The 16,458-nt window shown below is 31.3% G+C and overlaps 1 protein-coding gene across 3 annotated transcripts in view; it reads right to left on the reverse strand.

Moving 5' to 3' along the window:
• Positions 1 to 15: 15 nt before the first annotated feature.
• LOC129221567 (KH homology domain-containing protein 4-like) overlaps positions 16 to 16,458 on the reverse strand; it is a 39,202-nt gene continuing 22,759 nt past the window's right edge. For 2 of the 3 annotated variants that reach the window (XM_054856068.1, XM_054856069.1), the window contains exons 12-17: positions 15,861 to 15,962; positions 14,289 to 14,530; positions 12,870 to 13,066; positions 11,919 to 12,055; positions 7,278 to 7,391; positions 16 to 761 (exon numbers count right to left, since the gene is read on the reverse strand). In XM_054856068.1, coding sequence (XP_054712043.1) covers positions 652 to 761; positions 7,278 to 7,391; positions 11,919 to 12,055; positions 12,870 to 13,066; positions 14,289 to 14,530; positions 15,861 to 15,962 — 902 coding nt within the window. In that variant the 3' untranslated portion in view covers positions 16 to 651. Of the gene's footprint in view, positions 762 to 7,277; positions 7,392 to 11,918; positions 12,056 to 12,869; positions 13,067 to 14,288; positions 14,531 to 15,860; positions 15,963 to 16,458 lie in introns of those variants that run through there. The other variant, XR_008580528.1, reaches the window with a different exon arrangement.

Consider the following 16,458-nt stretch of genomic DNA (forward strand, 5'->3'; position numbering starts at 1 on the left):
AGCAGAATGGAGAAGCTTCTAAGTTCTGTGAAGCGACTAGATGGAAGTGTTGACAGTTTTGTTTTATGATGATATAACTGTGTTATACAGTTCAATTGACATGTGCTGCCCGTCAGCATATTGGCACAGATAGCCTACTTTTCCTTATTGAACCATTTGGCATATTTAGTACGCTAATGAAGTCACCAATAGTTACAATAACTTAAACCACTCACTTGGCGTACAATTACATCATACACTTTATTCATTTTTTGTGGTTTCTGAGACATAGTATGTCAAGGTATTAATAATTGAAACAAAAGCACTATTCTAGTATTTTGTAGAATCTAAAAATATGTAAAGTATTATGTAGCACTTTTTATCTAGAATTACAACATGTATTACTGCATAAAGTAATATCTGTTTTGTATTTGTATGTAAAAAAAATCAAGCAATCAAATATTTTACTCAGTCCAATTTAAAATTATTTTAAATACATAAGTGATGCAGCTTATTTACATTCTTTTTTGTGGGAATTGAAAGCATTTTTAATGTTTTTATATACAAATTAAAAAAAGGCACTTCTGTCTTTTCCCCACTACTAAAGGTATAAATATTAGAATTGAGACTAAAAAAGTCCTTTCCATTCCATAAGTCTGTTTTCACAAGATTTCATGAATAACTTTTCCACGCATGTTTGGAAGTGTTGGCATTGGTTGTCGTCCATGTTGCTGAAGAAACTGGGCTTTCCTCTTCATCAGAATCATCGGATCCATAAATGGCTGAAAATGAAAAATCAATTTAGCAACAATTTAATTTTTTTATATTCACATGGTGTGGAACGTTTTTTGAATACACTGGAATTAAACAAAATCAAATACATATGATGAAGCTCTTTTCTAAATAGTTTTGGTTCAAGAAATTGAATGATGCAGTTTCAAAAAATAGTTGCGTAGCAAAAGTTAGTATCCATCAAAATAATCTTTAAAAAAAAAACTAGCTTAGTCCTGTTATAGTCCCTGTCTCTATGAAAAAAAACTATTTGTAACAATAAAAAAAAGTTGCAACATTTGCCCTAAATACCAAGGGCTTAATTTGCATGGGAGCTCAGCTGCAGTACTATTCTACTTAAGAGTATAGAAGTCCTGCAGTGTTTTTTTTAGTAAATAAAGGCCCTGCATTTACATTGCTTATTTTTTCTCGATTTAAATTTATTAATATATAATTTTAGCTTTAGAGCCCTTCGATGTTAACCAAAGATTTAAAGACAAAAAATTGAAAACACAGTAAGTACCAAATTATAAATTTAACAGGGCATCAAAAATAAGATTCTGGGCCGATTGTGGCACTTAATGTGTTTTCCATTTTTTCGTATCATGGACTTGGACCAACCAAGATAAATAACCTTCAATGGCACTTACTGCGTTCTCCACCCCATGGGCGCAAGAAACTCTTGCTCCACTGGCGGACCCTAACAACGTTATTTTAACTACTTTTAGGCAGGGCTGCGGAGTCTGAAGAGAAATGACTGATACCGACCCCTGGATTTTGAAACGTCAGACTCCGGCTTTTTTATGTATTTTTTCACCCCCCCCCCATAAGGAGGAGGAAAAACCTTTAAACAGATATTAAAAGATTTTACTTTTTGTGAAATTTTTGCGTTGTATTTTATTGTAAACCTAAGATGCATACAATTTAAAAATTCAATTTGAAAATCAAACTATCCAATATTTGCTATTTTAAAAGTGGAATTACTTTAAAATCCCATTTTAAAAAAATAAGGTTTAATTGCTGCTCTTTAATGTTCAACAAATAGATGTTGATCTAATCCTGTGCTTTCAATCTTCAAGCTGTAACTTGAGAAGAAAAAAAAAACTTTTCTTGAGAGGGGCGATCTCCTCCTCCTCTCCCGAGCGACACCCATCTGGTGAGTGACACCCCAACTTAGTTTTAGAGTTAACAAAAATATAAATTCTAAAAATTTCCCAAATTGCATCTTAAAAATTTCAACGAAACTGTTGCACTATATTGCGGGTAGAAGTGGGGTACATGTTTGTCTGGATCAAATTTTACACAAAATGCAGCAGTATACAGCTTTGTACGGATAGCTTTTACTACGTATACCTACAGCTTGGCTCAATTTTTAATTTTAGTTTTATTGGCAGCTTTAAAATTAATCTTAAAATATGAAGATTTTAAGATTAACTGCAATTTTTGAGTGTTGTAACCAATTAATCATATACTGATTTTATTTTGTACTTTTCAGTGAACCAAGAACCCAGAACCAAGCTTATAATCTTTAGATTAAAAAAAGAAAAAAAATTATCGATTCCTTGGGAAGGGATTCGCTCTTTCGTAGCAACACTTATTTGAATTTACCAAGCACCCTCAGAAGTTTCCTGACTTGCTCAAGCAATACATTCCTTTTACTATTTTATAACCAAGATACAGTTTTTTTTTTTTTTTTTTTTTTTAAATTTGTAAGTGATTACTTAGAAAATGTTAGGCAACAAAACTGCTTGCTGACAGTTGCTATCCAGTTAAATAAAGTTAAAAAAACAAGCAAACTTGGGGACGTCGTAAGTAGCTGTTGTAGAAAGTTTGACAAACCATCAAGCCAGCTGATTGCCACAATGACAGTTATTTTCTTATTAGTAGGCCTTTATACATGAAATCTAACTAACTGGTAGTTAAGTTTTTAAAAAATACAAGGAGAGTCGGTGAAAATTAAAGAAAAATAAAAAGCTTGGAGTGGGCATTTTTCGAACGACTCCGACTCCTTTACCCCAAAATCAGTCCGACTTCACAGCCCTGCTTTTTTTTTTGGGGGGGGGGGGGCATTTACTTTATTTTGACCTTTTTATTTTGGCACTTAAATTTAATCTTCAATTCTTTTTTAATCTCAGATTTTCTTGAAATTTACAGAAATCTTACTTTGACATTCTAAATTCATGTATACAGGTGTCTCTCGTTTAACATGGTTTCGTTATAACACAGTACAAAACTTGATTTTAAACACTACAGTGAAACCTGTGTAAGTTGACCACTTGCGGTGCAGTACTTTGGTGGTCAACTTAGACAGGTGGTCAACATATAAAGGGGTTAATGTTTTTTTCTTTTTTTTTTTTGTCATTTTTTGCACCATGTATTCATTTTTTGACTAATTGACACTTACTATCTCCGTTCAACTCACATTCATTGTTTAACATTACTTTGAAACAATAATTTAAAATGTTATTCAAATATTTTTAGAGGTTATTTTCTCAGAATGACGTATAATGTGTCATGTAAATTTAAAATTTCAGTAAATTGATCAAAAAAAATCATTGTTTATAAAAAGTTATTTGATATTAATAGTTCCTAAAAATTCATAGCTAATCAAAAATAACAATTTTTTTGTTTTTTTTCTCATATACATTTAATACATTTATAACCATGATGATCTACTTTTCAAAAAAATAACTCCTCATTGAAGTTTGGCGCACTTATTAGACACTAGTTTTGGAAATTTCATATGTGTCAGCTAATTTTCTCTGGGTTTCTCCCTTTTCAATTAATTTTAATACTTCATACTTTTTATCAATCTCACGTTCAACTAACTTTCTTTTTGAAGCCATTTTATGTAAAACTATAACACAAAGAGCAACAAGGTGATGAACTCTCCTAGTTCAATATGGCAGTTGAAAATGAAAATGTACCATTTCTTTATCCCTTGCACCAGAAATACTGCAATGCAAGTAACTTTTACTCTAGCACAATTCCAGTGTTACCACAAAATATTGCAAGTGGAAATAAATACTTTGTACTTTTCTACTGACACATGTTTTCATTGAACAGAGAGTACAAAAGGTAATCTCAAATAGAACAACAAAAGAAAAACAAGTTTGGAGAATAAAAGGGTTCTTAGTAGTTTTCCAATGTGGTTAAACTTATAAGGAGGTTTAGTTATGTTGCTGTTTTATTTAGTTGGTAAAATGCTGGTCTGGCACCAAAAATATTCCTAGAAAGCTATAAAAAAAATAATAAAATAATTTGCTAAATTAAGTTTTAAAAAATAAACCAAGTGGTCAACTTACAAAGGGTTTTTTACAATACTCCAAACCAAATTTGGGGTACATTAGTGGTCAAGTTAGACAGGTGGTCAAGATAGAAAGGTGGTCAAGTTACAGAGGTTCTCCTTCATTATACAAGATAGGACTAATTCCGTTCCTGACAAAAGCGGTCAACATAGACAGGTGGTCAACTTACAAAGGTGGTCAACTTTACAGGTTTTACTGTACATGGTTTTAAAAGAACGAATTTCATTTTTGTTCAATACACTGTTAAAAATGAATGATAATAACTGTAATAAGTTTTTACTTTGTTTTTATGAAACTTTTATGAAAAATTGTCCGTCTTCAGCTCAAAAGTTTAGTTTCCTCGCATAACTGACTTTTAACTCTTAAATACTGTAGACCCTCTTTTTCCGCGGGGGTTATGTTCCACAGAAACGCCGCGTAAATTGAGACCTAATACTAGTGTTAAAATAAGGGTTTGGTTCTGTAGGTAACAAAATACTTCATTCTAATGAGGACTAGTTGTGTAATAAGTTTAATGTTTACTTATATCGACTTTTATGCATAACATGCATAAAGAAAACATAAATTTTTTTTTTGGCCCTGTTTATAAAGAGGAGCTGGCTATGATAGTCTTTTGGTAGTCATTAAGAATTTTTCTCTGTAATTCTCTGCAGAGTATTAATGCATCGATGATCTCTTGCGTCATTTCCAGGCTAGAATCTTCCTTTACTAACAAATCAGAAAGGTCATTTCTATTGTCTAGGATTGGCTCAAAATTTTCAATGTGAACATTTTTGGTTGTGAGTCACCGACGTAGGTATCCTCGTTGGGGCTCCTTTGTCACTCCTAAATGCTCTTCTTTCAGGGAGTTCTGAACTGTGTGACACACAGGGAGTCGGAACTCCCTGTGTGTTTACTTCTGGAAAGAGCTCTGGTACCAATCGTATAAAATGTCTCTAGTGGCCCGAGCTCGATTATTAGCACACCAAAATGCAGTTGATAATGCGTAATCTGCAATCTTCAAGAGTGGATTTTGAAAGGGGAAAATTTTATCTGTTTGCATTGCCGCATCCGTGGAAAACCGAAACTTATCCGCGTAAAAATGAAATAAAGGTGTGAAATCTTAAACCATGTATAATCGAAACCACGTAATAATAAACCCGCGTAAAACGAGGGTCTACTGTACATACAAGCAAAAAGATGAATAATATTTTGTTTCCAATGCATTGTAAAAAAAACATTAGGATTAAACATAAGCTAAATTTGGCAAATGATTAATAAAAAATGTAGTCAAAACAAAGTATGAAATAAAATAAATAGAATAATTCTATTTAGTTTATTTTATAATTTCTTTTGTTGTTGTTGCTCAGACGAACTTTATTGCTACAGAAAAGTTTAGATTGTTGTTCTTACAGAATGCATTTTGTTCTTAACAAAGAAAGTTGATAAAGTTTTTTCTTGTGCATAACAGTTTTAGTTTGAGGAATATAAAACAATCAAGTTTTATTGTTTATAACAAAACTCTCATTTTTAAATCAGTGGGTGTTTGTGTGTTCTGGTAGCCAGTTTTCATTTGTGTGTTCTATGGAGCCGAAATTTCAGCTATCATAAAATTTGCACCTTATGACTTGGTTTCGATATAACATTCCTTGGTTTACATTATTTCAAGGTCTCGTACAACAGTTTCATTATAATGCGGAACATGGTTTTGATACAACACGGTACACATTGACATGATTTATGATATGCATATGATTAATTAGGTTAAAAAATAAGTAAAAAAAAAACTATTTATAAAAAGTCTCGTACAACACGGTCTCGATACTACATGGAACGAATACTGTGTTATACGAGGGATATCCCTGTAATTAAAAAAAAATATCTTTCATGGTTGATGAGTTATTCATTTTTGAAAGTTGCTAAAAAGCATTTTTTTTACATGCTTGCAAGGTTTTAAAATATTATAACTGAAGTTTTATGGGGGCTATTAAGTTTTGTGATAGCTCATTTTAAAGAGAAATGCATGCAGTTTAACTTGAGATGTAAATTGAATACTTCTCATGACCATTTCCCCACAAGACTTCAAGTTTTTTTAAATTCAAACTTTGAGATAAAGTAATTAAAAATGGCATTTTTTACAAAGTATAGCCACCTTTGGCGCATGGCTCGCAACACACTGACATTAATTTTTGATCACAACTTGTACATGATGTGTTTTAAAAAATATAGCATTAAAAACTTAAAAGTAAAGCTGCAATAGGATCAACAGTTTTAAAAAAGGAAATTAACTTGCAAAAACTACTTTGAATTTATAGTTTTATTTAAAGTAAACAAATAATACATTGAAAACTGAATATAAATCACATTACAAGTTAAAGCAGTTCATAATACAGCAGCATAATCAAGTGCAGACATTCCAAATTTTTCTGAGCACTGCTGCAAAAGCCAAAGCATTAAAAAAACAAAAAGAAAAGAAAATTAAGGCACCCTCCCCCCCCCATAATATTTGTTGTTAAACTATACAACACATTATTTACCATAACTACTAATTGGTATCATGGTTTCACTCAAAATCTTCTGAAAAAATTCCCAAAAAAGTGCGGTAAGTAAAATATATTTTCAGCAAAAGATGGCAAAAACTTCTGACCCCGTCAAGGCTTCAGAAAATGTTCGGATATGTTTAAGACACATTTTTAAAATCATATTTTTACATAAAAAATGTGAATTTAAATTTTGTGAAAAATTATTTTGCCTTAAAATGTTTTCAAGTTACATTTCAAATTGAATGACATGCAATTACTATTAAGATGAGCTATTACATAAGTGCCCTCATAGAACTTAAGTTATAACCAGCACTGCTGGCAATTAAAAAAATAATTTTTAGAAAATTTCAAAAATAATTCATCACCCTTGAATAATCATTCTTATAGAAATTTTCATGAAAATCTGTGGTGGTCAGGTTGAGTGCCTGGTTGGCAATATTAACACTTTCGCTGTCAGGCCCACTAGCATTAAGACTTATAACGTTGCAAATATACATTGCCAAAGTTGAACCAACATTAAAAAGAAAAAAATGTGGAAAAAGACCAAATTCACTTTTTGTAACTGGAAAAAAAATCTTGATAAATTACATGATTAAAATTCTAATTATTCTTAGCTGTTCAAAAGCATTTTTATTAAATGGGCATTAGAATTTTTTGTTGCATTATCTTACACAAATTTTAAAAGTTTTCAACTTACAAGCTAAGCCCCCTAAAGCTCCTTTCAATTTCTTCCTTTCTGGCTCTTCGGTATTTTCTGAAATCTTCTGTGTGTCTGTAAATATTTGAATATTTGTGTTCACATCAGCTGCAACTAAAAAAAAAAAAAAGTCTTTTTAAGAAGTCAACATTGTACACTGACATACATTCTAAATTAAAGAGGCTTCAACACGTTGACTGCTACAGCAATTTTCAGAAATCTGGCCTAAAATGACAATTTGATTAAATCCCTATATTATTAAAAATTAATTCTAGTGCATAGTTATCATCAAAATGCACAAAAAAAGAAACCAGCTAGAAAAAAACAGCACCCGACAAAGCCCACATATAAGCATAAGGACACTGAGAAAAACGTTATTTCTGTCCAGTCTGTAAAGTGAATCCAGCCCTTTGTGCGGAAGATTGTTTTAAGATGTTCTACAAAGAATAAAATATTTTAATTTTGAATTTTAATTTTTATAATTACATTTTTTGTTCGTTTTTTTTAAATAAATTTTCTGTTTAGGCCAGCCAGCATTGATTTTTTGTTCTTTTCCCAGAATCCATTTATCAATATTAGCACTGATATATTCGGTGTTTAATAGTAGCTGCACAAAAATGGCAAATAAACAAGTATGAGATAACTCATAGTTGGCATCCTAGAATAGAACACAATCTACGAGTTATCCCGTAATTGGCAGTTAAAGTGTTAAAAAAACACCATGTCTAATATTGAAGACTTTCTTAAACTTTTTACAAGTACATAAAAGAAACATTAGGTTTGCTCTGCAAAAGAAAAGAAAGGGGAAAAAATGCATAAGCTTTACAAACTTGCTTTCTAGTGCAACACAAAATGCAAATACTTGCCCCTAACTATTTTTCAGCAAATATGTTTTTTCTCATTACGCATTATATGACACGCTGTCAAAACAATAAGCCAAGTTGTACTTTAGTTCATATTTTTCACTTGTTTTAATAATAAACAGATCATACGGTAATACTTGCATTCAGGGTTGGGTTTTGGACTGTCCAAAACTGGTTTAGGACAAGAGCAGGTGGTTTTTACCATCTGAAAGTGTGCTAAAGCTAAATGGGTTTAATTTTATCAATTGTATTTAGTGCAATATTTGTAATGCATAAATATAAATATTAATGAGTTTTAATTAAGGAGTATTTGATAATATTTTACTCTAAAATGTTCATTTAAAATATATTTTTATTTAAAAAATTGCCAGTACCTCTTATTGCATAACAACTTCCTTATATAACAGTTGTTAAAGTTTTGAAAGGAAATTCACAACACAACCAAGACAACTAGTTTCAGTTCCATTTATAACTCAAAGGAATGTTATTAAATGTGTAATATTTAGGTGCAAAAAAAAAAGCTTAATTTTTTAATTGTTTTTGGATACATGTTTCACATGATATTTTAATGAAAATTCATTTTTAAATCATAGATTAAAGAACAATCAATTAATGACAAAAATTATAGTACATAATATACAATTATATTTTTTAACTTGTGCAATTTTCTTTTTTAATTCATATTTTTAATATAATACATTTGGTAACAGCAAAAAATTGTCATTTATTACACTATATTTTGAGCACTTTCATTTGCACACATGCATTAAAGTCCAAAAATTTGGTTACTATTATGAAAAAAAAAAAAAAAAACATGCGTACAAATTGAAATTTTTAATGAAGAATTCAACTTCTATGTATAACTAGATTAGAATTAGCTGTATAAAAAGGATATATATATATTTATACTTGAATGTATATTGAATGAATATTCAATGTAAATCATAACTTTTGATGTTTTCTTACAAAATAGTTTCTCTAAAAAGGTAATTTTGGACACTTTCGGACAGGACGGTAAAACACGCGGTATTTACCTTGTCAACTCTGCTTGCATTACATCGACTTGGTTTGGACTTCCCAATTTGGGGCTTTATATCAAATGGATTAATAGTAATAAATTCAAAATATTTAACTTTCTTTAAATTTGATTAAAGTAATACTCAAATCACAGTAAAGGGAAAAAAAACATTAAAAGGCAAATTTGCTAGAAACTGTCTTTTAAAAATGTTTTATTTTCTTAACCTTTACAGCACAAAGGTATTTATTTCATTCTTAACATGACAGTAACTCTTAGAGTTTTGTTACATGGACAGTGAGGGGAAGAAAATAATCTCTTTCTAAAAAAGGATGGGGTGTTACAACGGTCTGGATTAGTAAAATAGGGGAAATCCGTACATAACTGTTTCTGCTTAGTTAAGCATGAGCAAGGGTCTGGCCAGAGGAAATTTGGGTCCGTTAACGGATCCTTCACAAAAATCCCATCAACCAAAACGGACATTTCACGAAATCCCAATCAACCAAAATGCACCCTTCACAAAATTCTGATAAACAAAAACGGATCTTTCACAAATTGTTTATTGAAAAAGCAAATCTCAAATCAAAATCGCGCACTGCAAATTTCTGCATGTAAAAACGATAATGTTTGGAACCTTTTTTAAAGTTAAATTAGAGGGATCAGCTTATACAAATCTGCTAATTTTGCACAAAAAAAAAAAAAATCGGCACTCTTGTTATGCTCCTGCAAGAACTACTACGACCAAATAAATATAATATTCATTAAGTTACCGCCCTATAGCACGGTCAGTGTCTGGTCAGTGCTAATTCTGTATTAGCTACCAGTTTGTTTGGTACTCTAGGCTTCCTTAAGAGGTTTTCCACCTCCAGCTCAGTCATTCCTATGCCGGGCTGATGAGTGCTAATAAGCACGAAACTGCAGTCCTCGGTTGGAATTGACTGAGCTGGAGGTGTATTTCATGTAAATAAATATAATGCTTGTTGTTGGTTTCTTTGAAAGAAATTAACAGCTGAAAGTCAGTTTGGTTTAAAATTTTGCTTTTTTTATGTAGCGGTGTTGTTGTAAACTGCTCTGAAAAAGCTTGTAAACTTCTCTGAATAGGCACTGTAAGCACTTTTTCCCCTGCTCATGATTAATTAAACAGTAATATACAGCAAAATGAACTTAGAACTGCAAAGGATAGTAGGGGTGGGGAGAAAATGTGATCGTTTCAGATAGGGTTACCAACTTCAAACTTATCGCCACTTAGAGCCTGGCGGTGCAATGTTTAACTGTTATTTTGCGAGAAAATTATATGGGTTTGATTTTGCTTAAATGGGTTTGATTTTGCAATGCTAAAAAGGATAATTAACTTTAAATAAACTCTTTTATTTACCACTTTTTTCTTTAGATTTTGAAAAACGCAATCTTTTTACATCTGATAGGAGAATTATATTTTATTCTTTTTTCAAGCTAACTTCGCATAATTAGGATGCAAATAAATGAAAAGTCTCTTTTTTTTTTTCAAGTTTTTAAAGCGGAATTCCATTTTCTTTCATGAGTCAAAAATTAAAATGCTGAATCGATGTTTTTTTTTAAATTAAATTTTTTTTTTTTGCTTCAACTGTGTCTAGACATTAATGATATGTTTATCATAGGACTCTAAAATGCAATTCTAAAATAATTTTATCAAAAATATTTATTTTACAAGCCTTTTTATACTTTTGATGCTTCACTTTGAGGATTGTGATCTCTTTGCATCCGCTATGGGAATCTGATTTTTCGAATTTTTGATGTTTAGTACACTTTTTAAGAGGTAAACAAATAAAATATTTTTTTTTTGTAAAAATCACGGAGTTTATAAGTTTCCAACGAAATCCTGTGCTCTTTAACAGTAACAGTATAGTGTCTTGGTTCAAAAAGTTAAATGCTGAACCCCTGCCTGAATTTCTTTGTTACAATTATATTAAATACTATACATATAACATTTCTAGTATAATTTAACACAATGTAGAATGGTAAATAAATATTGATACTTGAGGGGTACCCATCTCCCAGCGAGCGATGCCGCCCCCCCCCCCCTTAATACAAACACGCAAGAATGATATGCTCAAAAGAAAAGAGGGAAAACACTCAACTTCAAGTGTCAATAATGTAGTTTGCGCCATCTCAAAATTCTAAAATTTTCTTTACTCGAAAGTCAATCAGTTCTTTTTTTCAAATTTGTTATAACGTGATGAGTATAGCATGAGACCATAACAGGAGTTGACTCTAGTAATGTTCTAACACTAGAAATCAGCTTTGACTACAGTATGCCCAGAGTAATTCTGATTTCAACAGCAATGAAATCTTTAACGCAGGCTTGTAGTACACTGCATTGGTTTTAACTTACCAAATGACAAACAAACCAATTAATTAATCATTTGCGGACTGTGCATGAATCTTTGCTGTTAGTGTGGTACACGGTACCCATTGCAACAATCAACGACAAAGCTGATTTTGTTGCTGTTGTAGTCCAAAATTTATCATATCCTTTTTGGGTCAGAGCGCATATTTGAGTGGTTGTCTTTTCTGGCGAGTTATCGCGTTTGGTGATTTTTCACTGCGAGCAATTATTAGCAATACGTGAATTGTTTAGTAAATAAAGTGTTATTCTTGTCCAGTTTGGCAAAACCCGAAAATTTGTTCCAGTAACTCTAGCCCCGCAACAATCAATAATTTGATTCAAAATGGCTAATTTTAAACTGATGTAACAGCCTATTTATATAGTGGCTCTAGACCCACCTGCTCTCTCTTCTGTCCTCAAACTGGCATTTGGCATGACTGGTGGTGGCATGAGCATCCGATCTTCAGCAGGACTGCGATCCCCTCCTCTCCTCTGCTGCAGCTCTGTTGGATGGTTTACATTAGACTCCTGCAAGCTAGAGTGTTAGTAACAACAAACAGAAAAGAAAAGTTAACACCACCACAAACCTTATCCAATTCCTTGTTCATTTTGCTTATATCTATCTGCCTGCTACAAGTAAAGTAGCCTTCATAATCATTAACTAGGGAAGCATTGTACATTGGAGTATTTCTGAATGCTTTTGAAGTAGACAATGTTTTATAGTAATCATTGCGACTTTAAGAGATTGATCAAACCTGAATTTATAAACTTTGACAGATAACTGAAGAACATTGACCATCCATTTATGCAAGTTGAAAGACATTATGAAATCTTATATTTCAAAAAATGAAATTTCAGGTTAAAAGAATTTTCTCTGTATCAAACTTTTTTTTTTGAATAGAGCAGTGGAATAATAATTATCAGTTTTAAATTTTTGTTAAAAAAACTGATGCAAAAGAGAAAGGTACTTAAATTATTTATTAGAGTTGAATTTGTAAACTGCTGAATAAATAAGTCATTCAGTACAGCTAGAATTTGTTGATAAATTAAATGTGTATTGTGTATAGTACAGTTCAGTTGTTTCCAGGATGAGCATTCAGAATTTTGTAGCTAAATATGTAACTATTTACAGGTTAGAAGCATTTTGTGAAAAACTATTTTAATGATAGAAAAAATAAAATTTACAATTAAATTACAACTTAGCAATAAAATTCAAATGCGTAATTTAATTCAAAGTAATTTTTTAGATTGTAACTAGTCCCCACAAAGCATATAGACCATGTAATGGTTATTTATTTTTAATGTAAAAATAAATATTTTAGGTATGATGCACACAATTATAAACTTACCAAGATTTTGTTGCAGCATAGGATGGAATAGATAAACCCAAACCATTATAATAGCCATGCTTAGAAATGTCAGCAGCATTGTGTTGATGAGTTGGTGGAGGTTGGGAAAAACGGGCAGCCATATTATAGCTTGAACTCTCTTGAACATTCATAACCATTGATGCTGGAGGAATGGGAGCTTGAGTCAAGCCTGCTTGCTAAAAAATGTAAACTTTTATAAATTTATTTTTTTAAATGTTCTAGATAAATACAATTAATGCAGCTGATGAAAGTTTGGAATATGTTACTCAAATTAGAATACCACCAAATTGTTTTTAAAATTTAATTTTTCTATGGATAATTACTTTTTTGAAAGTAAACTTAGTTTGGAACTAAGAAACACATAATAAAGAAGACATGTAAAATTAAGAAATGGGTATGGTAGGAAAGCAGAAAACATCTTAATAATTGCACTGCAACAACTCATCTCAATGGATGGTTCAAACACATTTGATCTCCGTCTGTCAGACAATGCAGTGTGGTGCACTTAAAAAAATTCTGGCACTTCCATTCTTAACTAAAATTATATAAACATACAGTAGACCCTCATTTTACGCGGGGGTTACGTTCCACGAAAATGCAGTGTAAATTAAAACTTAATAATAGTGTTAAAATAGGGGTTTTATATATATATATATAGGTTCCATAGACGAGAAAAAATGTATTCCATTCTAGTGATAGATAAATTCCATTGAGCTCTGAACTGTGTGAGTTTAATAACTTAACTTCTGGAAAGAGCTATGGAACCAATTGCATAAACTGTCTCTAGCGGCCCAAGCTCGATTATTAGCAAGCCAAAATGCAGTTTGTTATGTGTAATAGTGTAGCAATATTTAGGAATTTGGATTTCGAAATAAGGGAAAATGTTATCTATTATTTGCGTTGAGGCATTTGAATAAAATCAAAACTCATCCGCATAAAATAAAATAAAAGTGCCAAATGTTAAACCGTATATAATTGAAACTGCGTAACGCGAGGGTCTACTGTATATGTTTGGGAATTTATAAAAAGAAGATTATTTCATGCAAAATGAAATATGAGATGAAATTTACTATACCATTATAATCTTAACTTTAAAAAAATTAAAATTGAATATCTACAACGTTAAAACACATTAACAAAGTAGAAACTGATATGTTCAACAGAAAAAGAGCAAAGTTTTCATTTTGTTAGCGAAATTTTTTCTTCGCAGTGAAAAAATAATAATAAAACTAAGTTTTCCAAACTCTCATCTGCCAGCTACTAGGCATAATCAAGTACTTTGTCACTTGTTTTGCTGCTTAACATAATGAAGCCCTAATTCAACTTTAATATAAGGGAACATTATTGAAGGTAAAAAACGCCTCAACTGATTGGCCTTTTTTTAAAAGTAAAATTTACCTGTGGTGTAGGAACACTAGCATACACAACAGGCTGGGTAAATGCAAGTTGGGATGCTTGGAAATGCGGTCTTTGGCGAGCTAGTGTGTAGGCTGAAGCTGCAGGAAGTGTCGGTACAACGCTTAAAATGCTGACAGCTGGAGCAACAGGCCGTGCTACAACAGAGGCTGCAGGCCTTGCAATAATTGAATTAGCATTTGCAACATATGTAGGATAAGTTATAACAGTCTGAGAAGGTATGGCTAGAAAGGAAGATCATTCTTTAAACAGAGAAAATACAAATAGGCCAGTGCCAATAATGTAAGAGACCAAAAAAAATTAGAACAGGATGAAACCCATTGGAAAAGTAAGAAAATATAATATAATAAAATAGGAAAAATAATTTATGAGCAATCTAAGTTCGAGGAGGGGGTTTAAGGAAGGGGGGGGGGGCGGTTTATCACAATTTCTGGCAAAACTATGAGTCCTATCGGAAAAAAGTAAATAACAAAGTTGTTGGTAATAAAAAGATCTACAACTTTTGTAATTGCAATTTTTTACATAACCTGAAAGTAACTTTTGTCATTTACTGTTTTTCGATAGGACTCCTAGCAGATTTCCCCTCCTCCCCTTCCCGAACTCAGATTTGCCCGTAAATTATTTTTCCTATTAGTTTTATTATGTTTTCTTACTTTTCCAATGGGTTCCATCCTGTTCTAATTTTTAAAAACTTTTTACCATTTTCAAAGGTATTGGCACTGGCCTAAAAATAGAATATGTTACTTTGAATTCATCATTCAACAAGAATGTTTATTTTAAATAGTAGTATATTCCAGGCAACAAGGCAATGTTAGCTTTTTTTTTTCCAAGGGGGAAAAATTAAACAGGTTTGTATAAGTTTGAGAATGCTGAATCTGATGGTGGTGGTCAAATTTACTATAACTCCTCCATTTTCAAGACAGATAAAGGAACCAAATTAAAACCTTTTTATATTTTGATACCATATTTAAAATTAAAATTGAAAAATAGTTGGACAATTTACAAGCCAGTTAGTCTCCCTCCATCTTTCAAGTAAAATTTTTGTCCAAAAAAGTAGGTTTATAAACCCACTTTTTTTTATATGATACTTACATAAAAAGTATGTAAAAGATAACAGATTTTTATCCGAGAAACTAGATCTTTGCTGATTAGAATTGCATTGAAAGTAAAATAATCTTTGAAACACAACAAATTATTAGAAAATATTAAAAGCTTTGCCATTAAAAATGCCGTACAGTGCAGGAAGATATTGTAACATTTTTTAAAATACTGTTTTCCGAAATAATTCAAGAAGAATCTTTTTATCATCAACTATTCAAAATTTTTCATAACAAATCTGCATCTCAGTTGGCTCAAACTTAACCCAGCTGCATAGTGAAGGCTACCGAGATCCTAATCACAGCATTAGAATGCTGCCAGGTTAGATTTGCCCCAAGTATAATAACTAATAAAATCGATCAACTATAAAATTTTACACAATGCAAAACATTTTTTTAGAGTAAGCAATAATTTTTGGCTAAATACAAAATTAATTAGAACATGTAATAAAACTACCTTGAACTGAGACTGGGACAGAAGACACAACAGGCATTGGAGTAACTAATGCAGGGACACTTGTATGTACATAACTAGGGATACCAGATGGTATTGCATTTCCTGAAAAAAATAATAAATTCTAAACAATGTGAGGAAAACTAAAACATATTTCACACACACACACACACACACACAAAAGTTAATGTTGGTAATGTATTGTAAATAATGTTTTAATGATTTAATGTTAGTCAAAGGGAGTTTGTTTTATTCCATTAGTTTTTGGTCTAAAATTGTGCAATTATAATGTTTTTTTTCTAATGCTTCTACAAAAAAAGAAAAATATGCACATCTAATCAAATTAGACAGTTAATGGCTCAGATCATGGCATTAGATATACAAAATGAAAGCCAGCAAAAAACCAAAACAGTGAGCTATAGCACAACTTTTTTCCAGGATTGTACACTGAAAAACTCAGTGTTTTAAACACAGTGGACAATATGAAAAACAAATTAACACTGACTCAAACACAGATTAATGTATGAAAACGAAATATTTTTATATATTACTGCAACAGAATATTTTACGATGCTGATTTTTTTAAACAATGGGTTGGTTA

Source organism: Uloborus diversus, chromosome 4, assembly GCF_026930045.1.
Source record: "Uloborus diversus isolate 005 chromosome 4, Udiv.v.3.1, whole genome shotgun sequence".
In the NCBI taxonomy this organism is placed as follows: Eukaryota; Metazoa; Arthropoda; class Arachnida; order Araneae; family Uloboridae; genus Uloborus; species Uloborus diversus.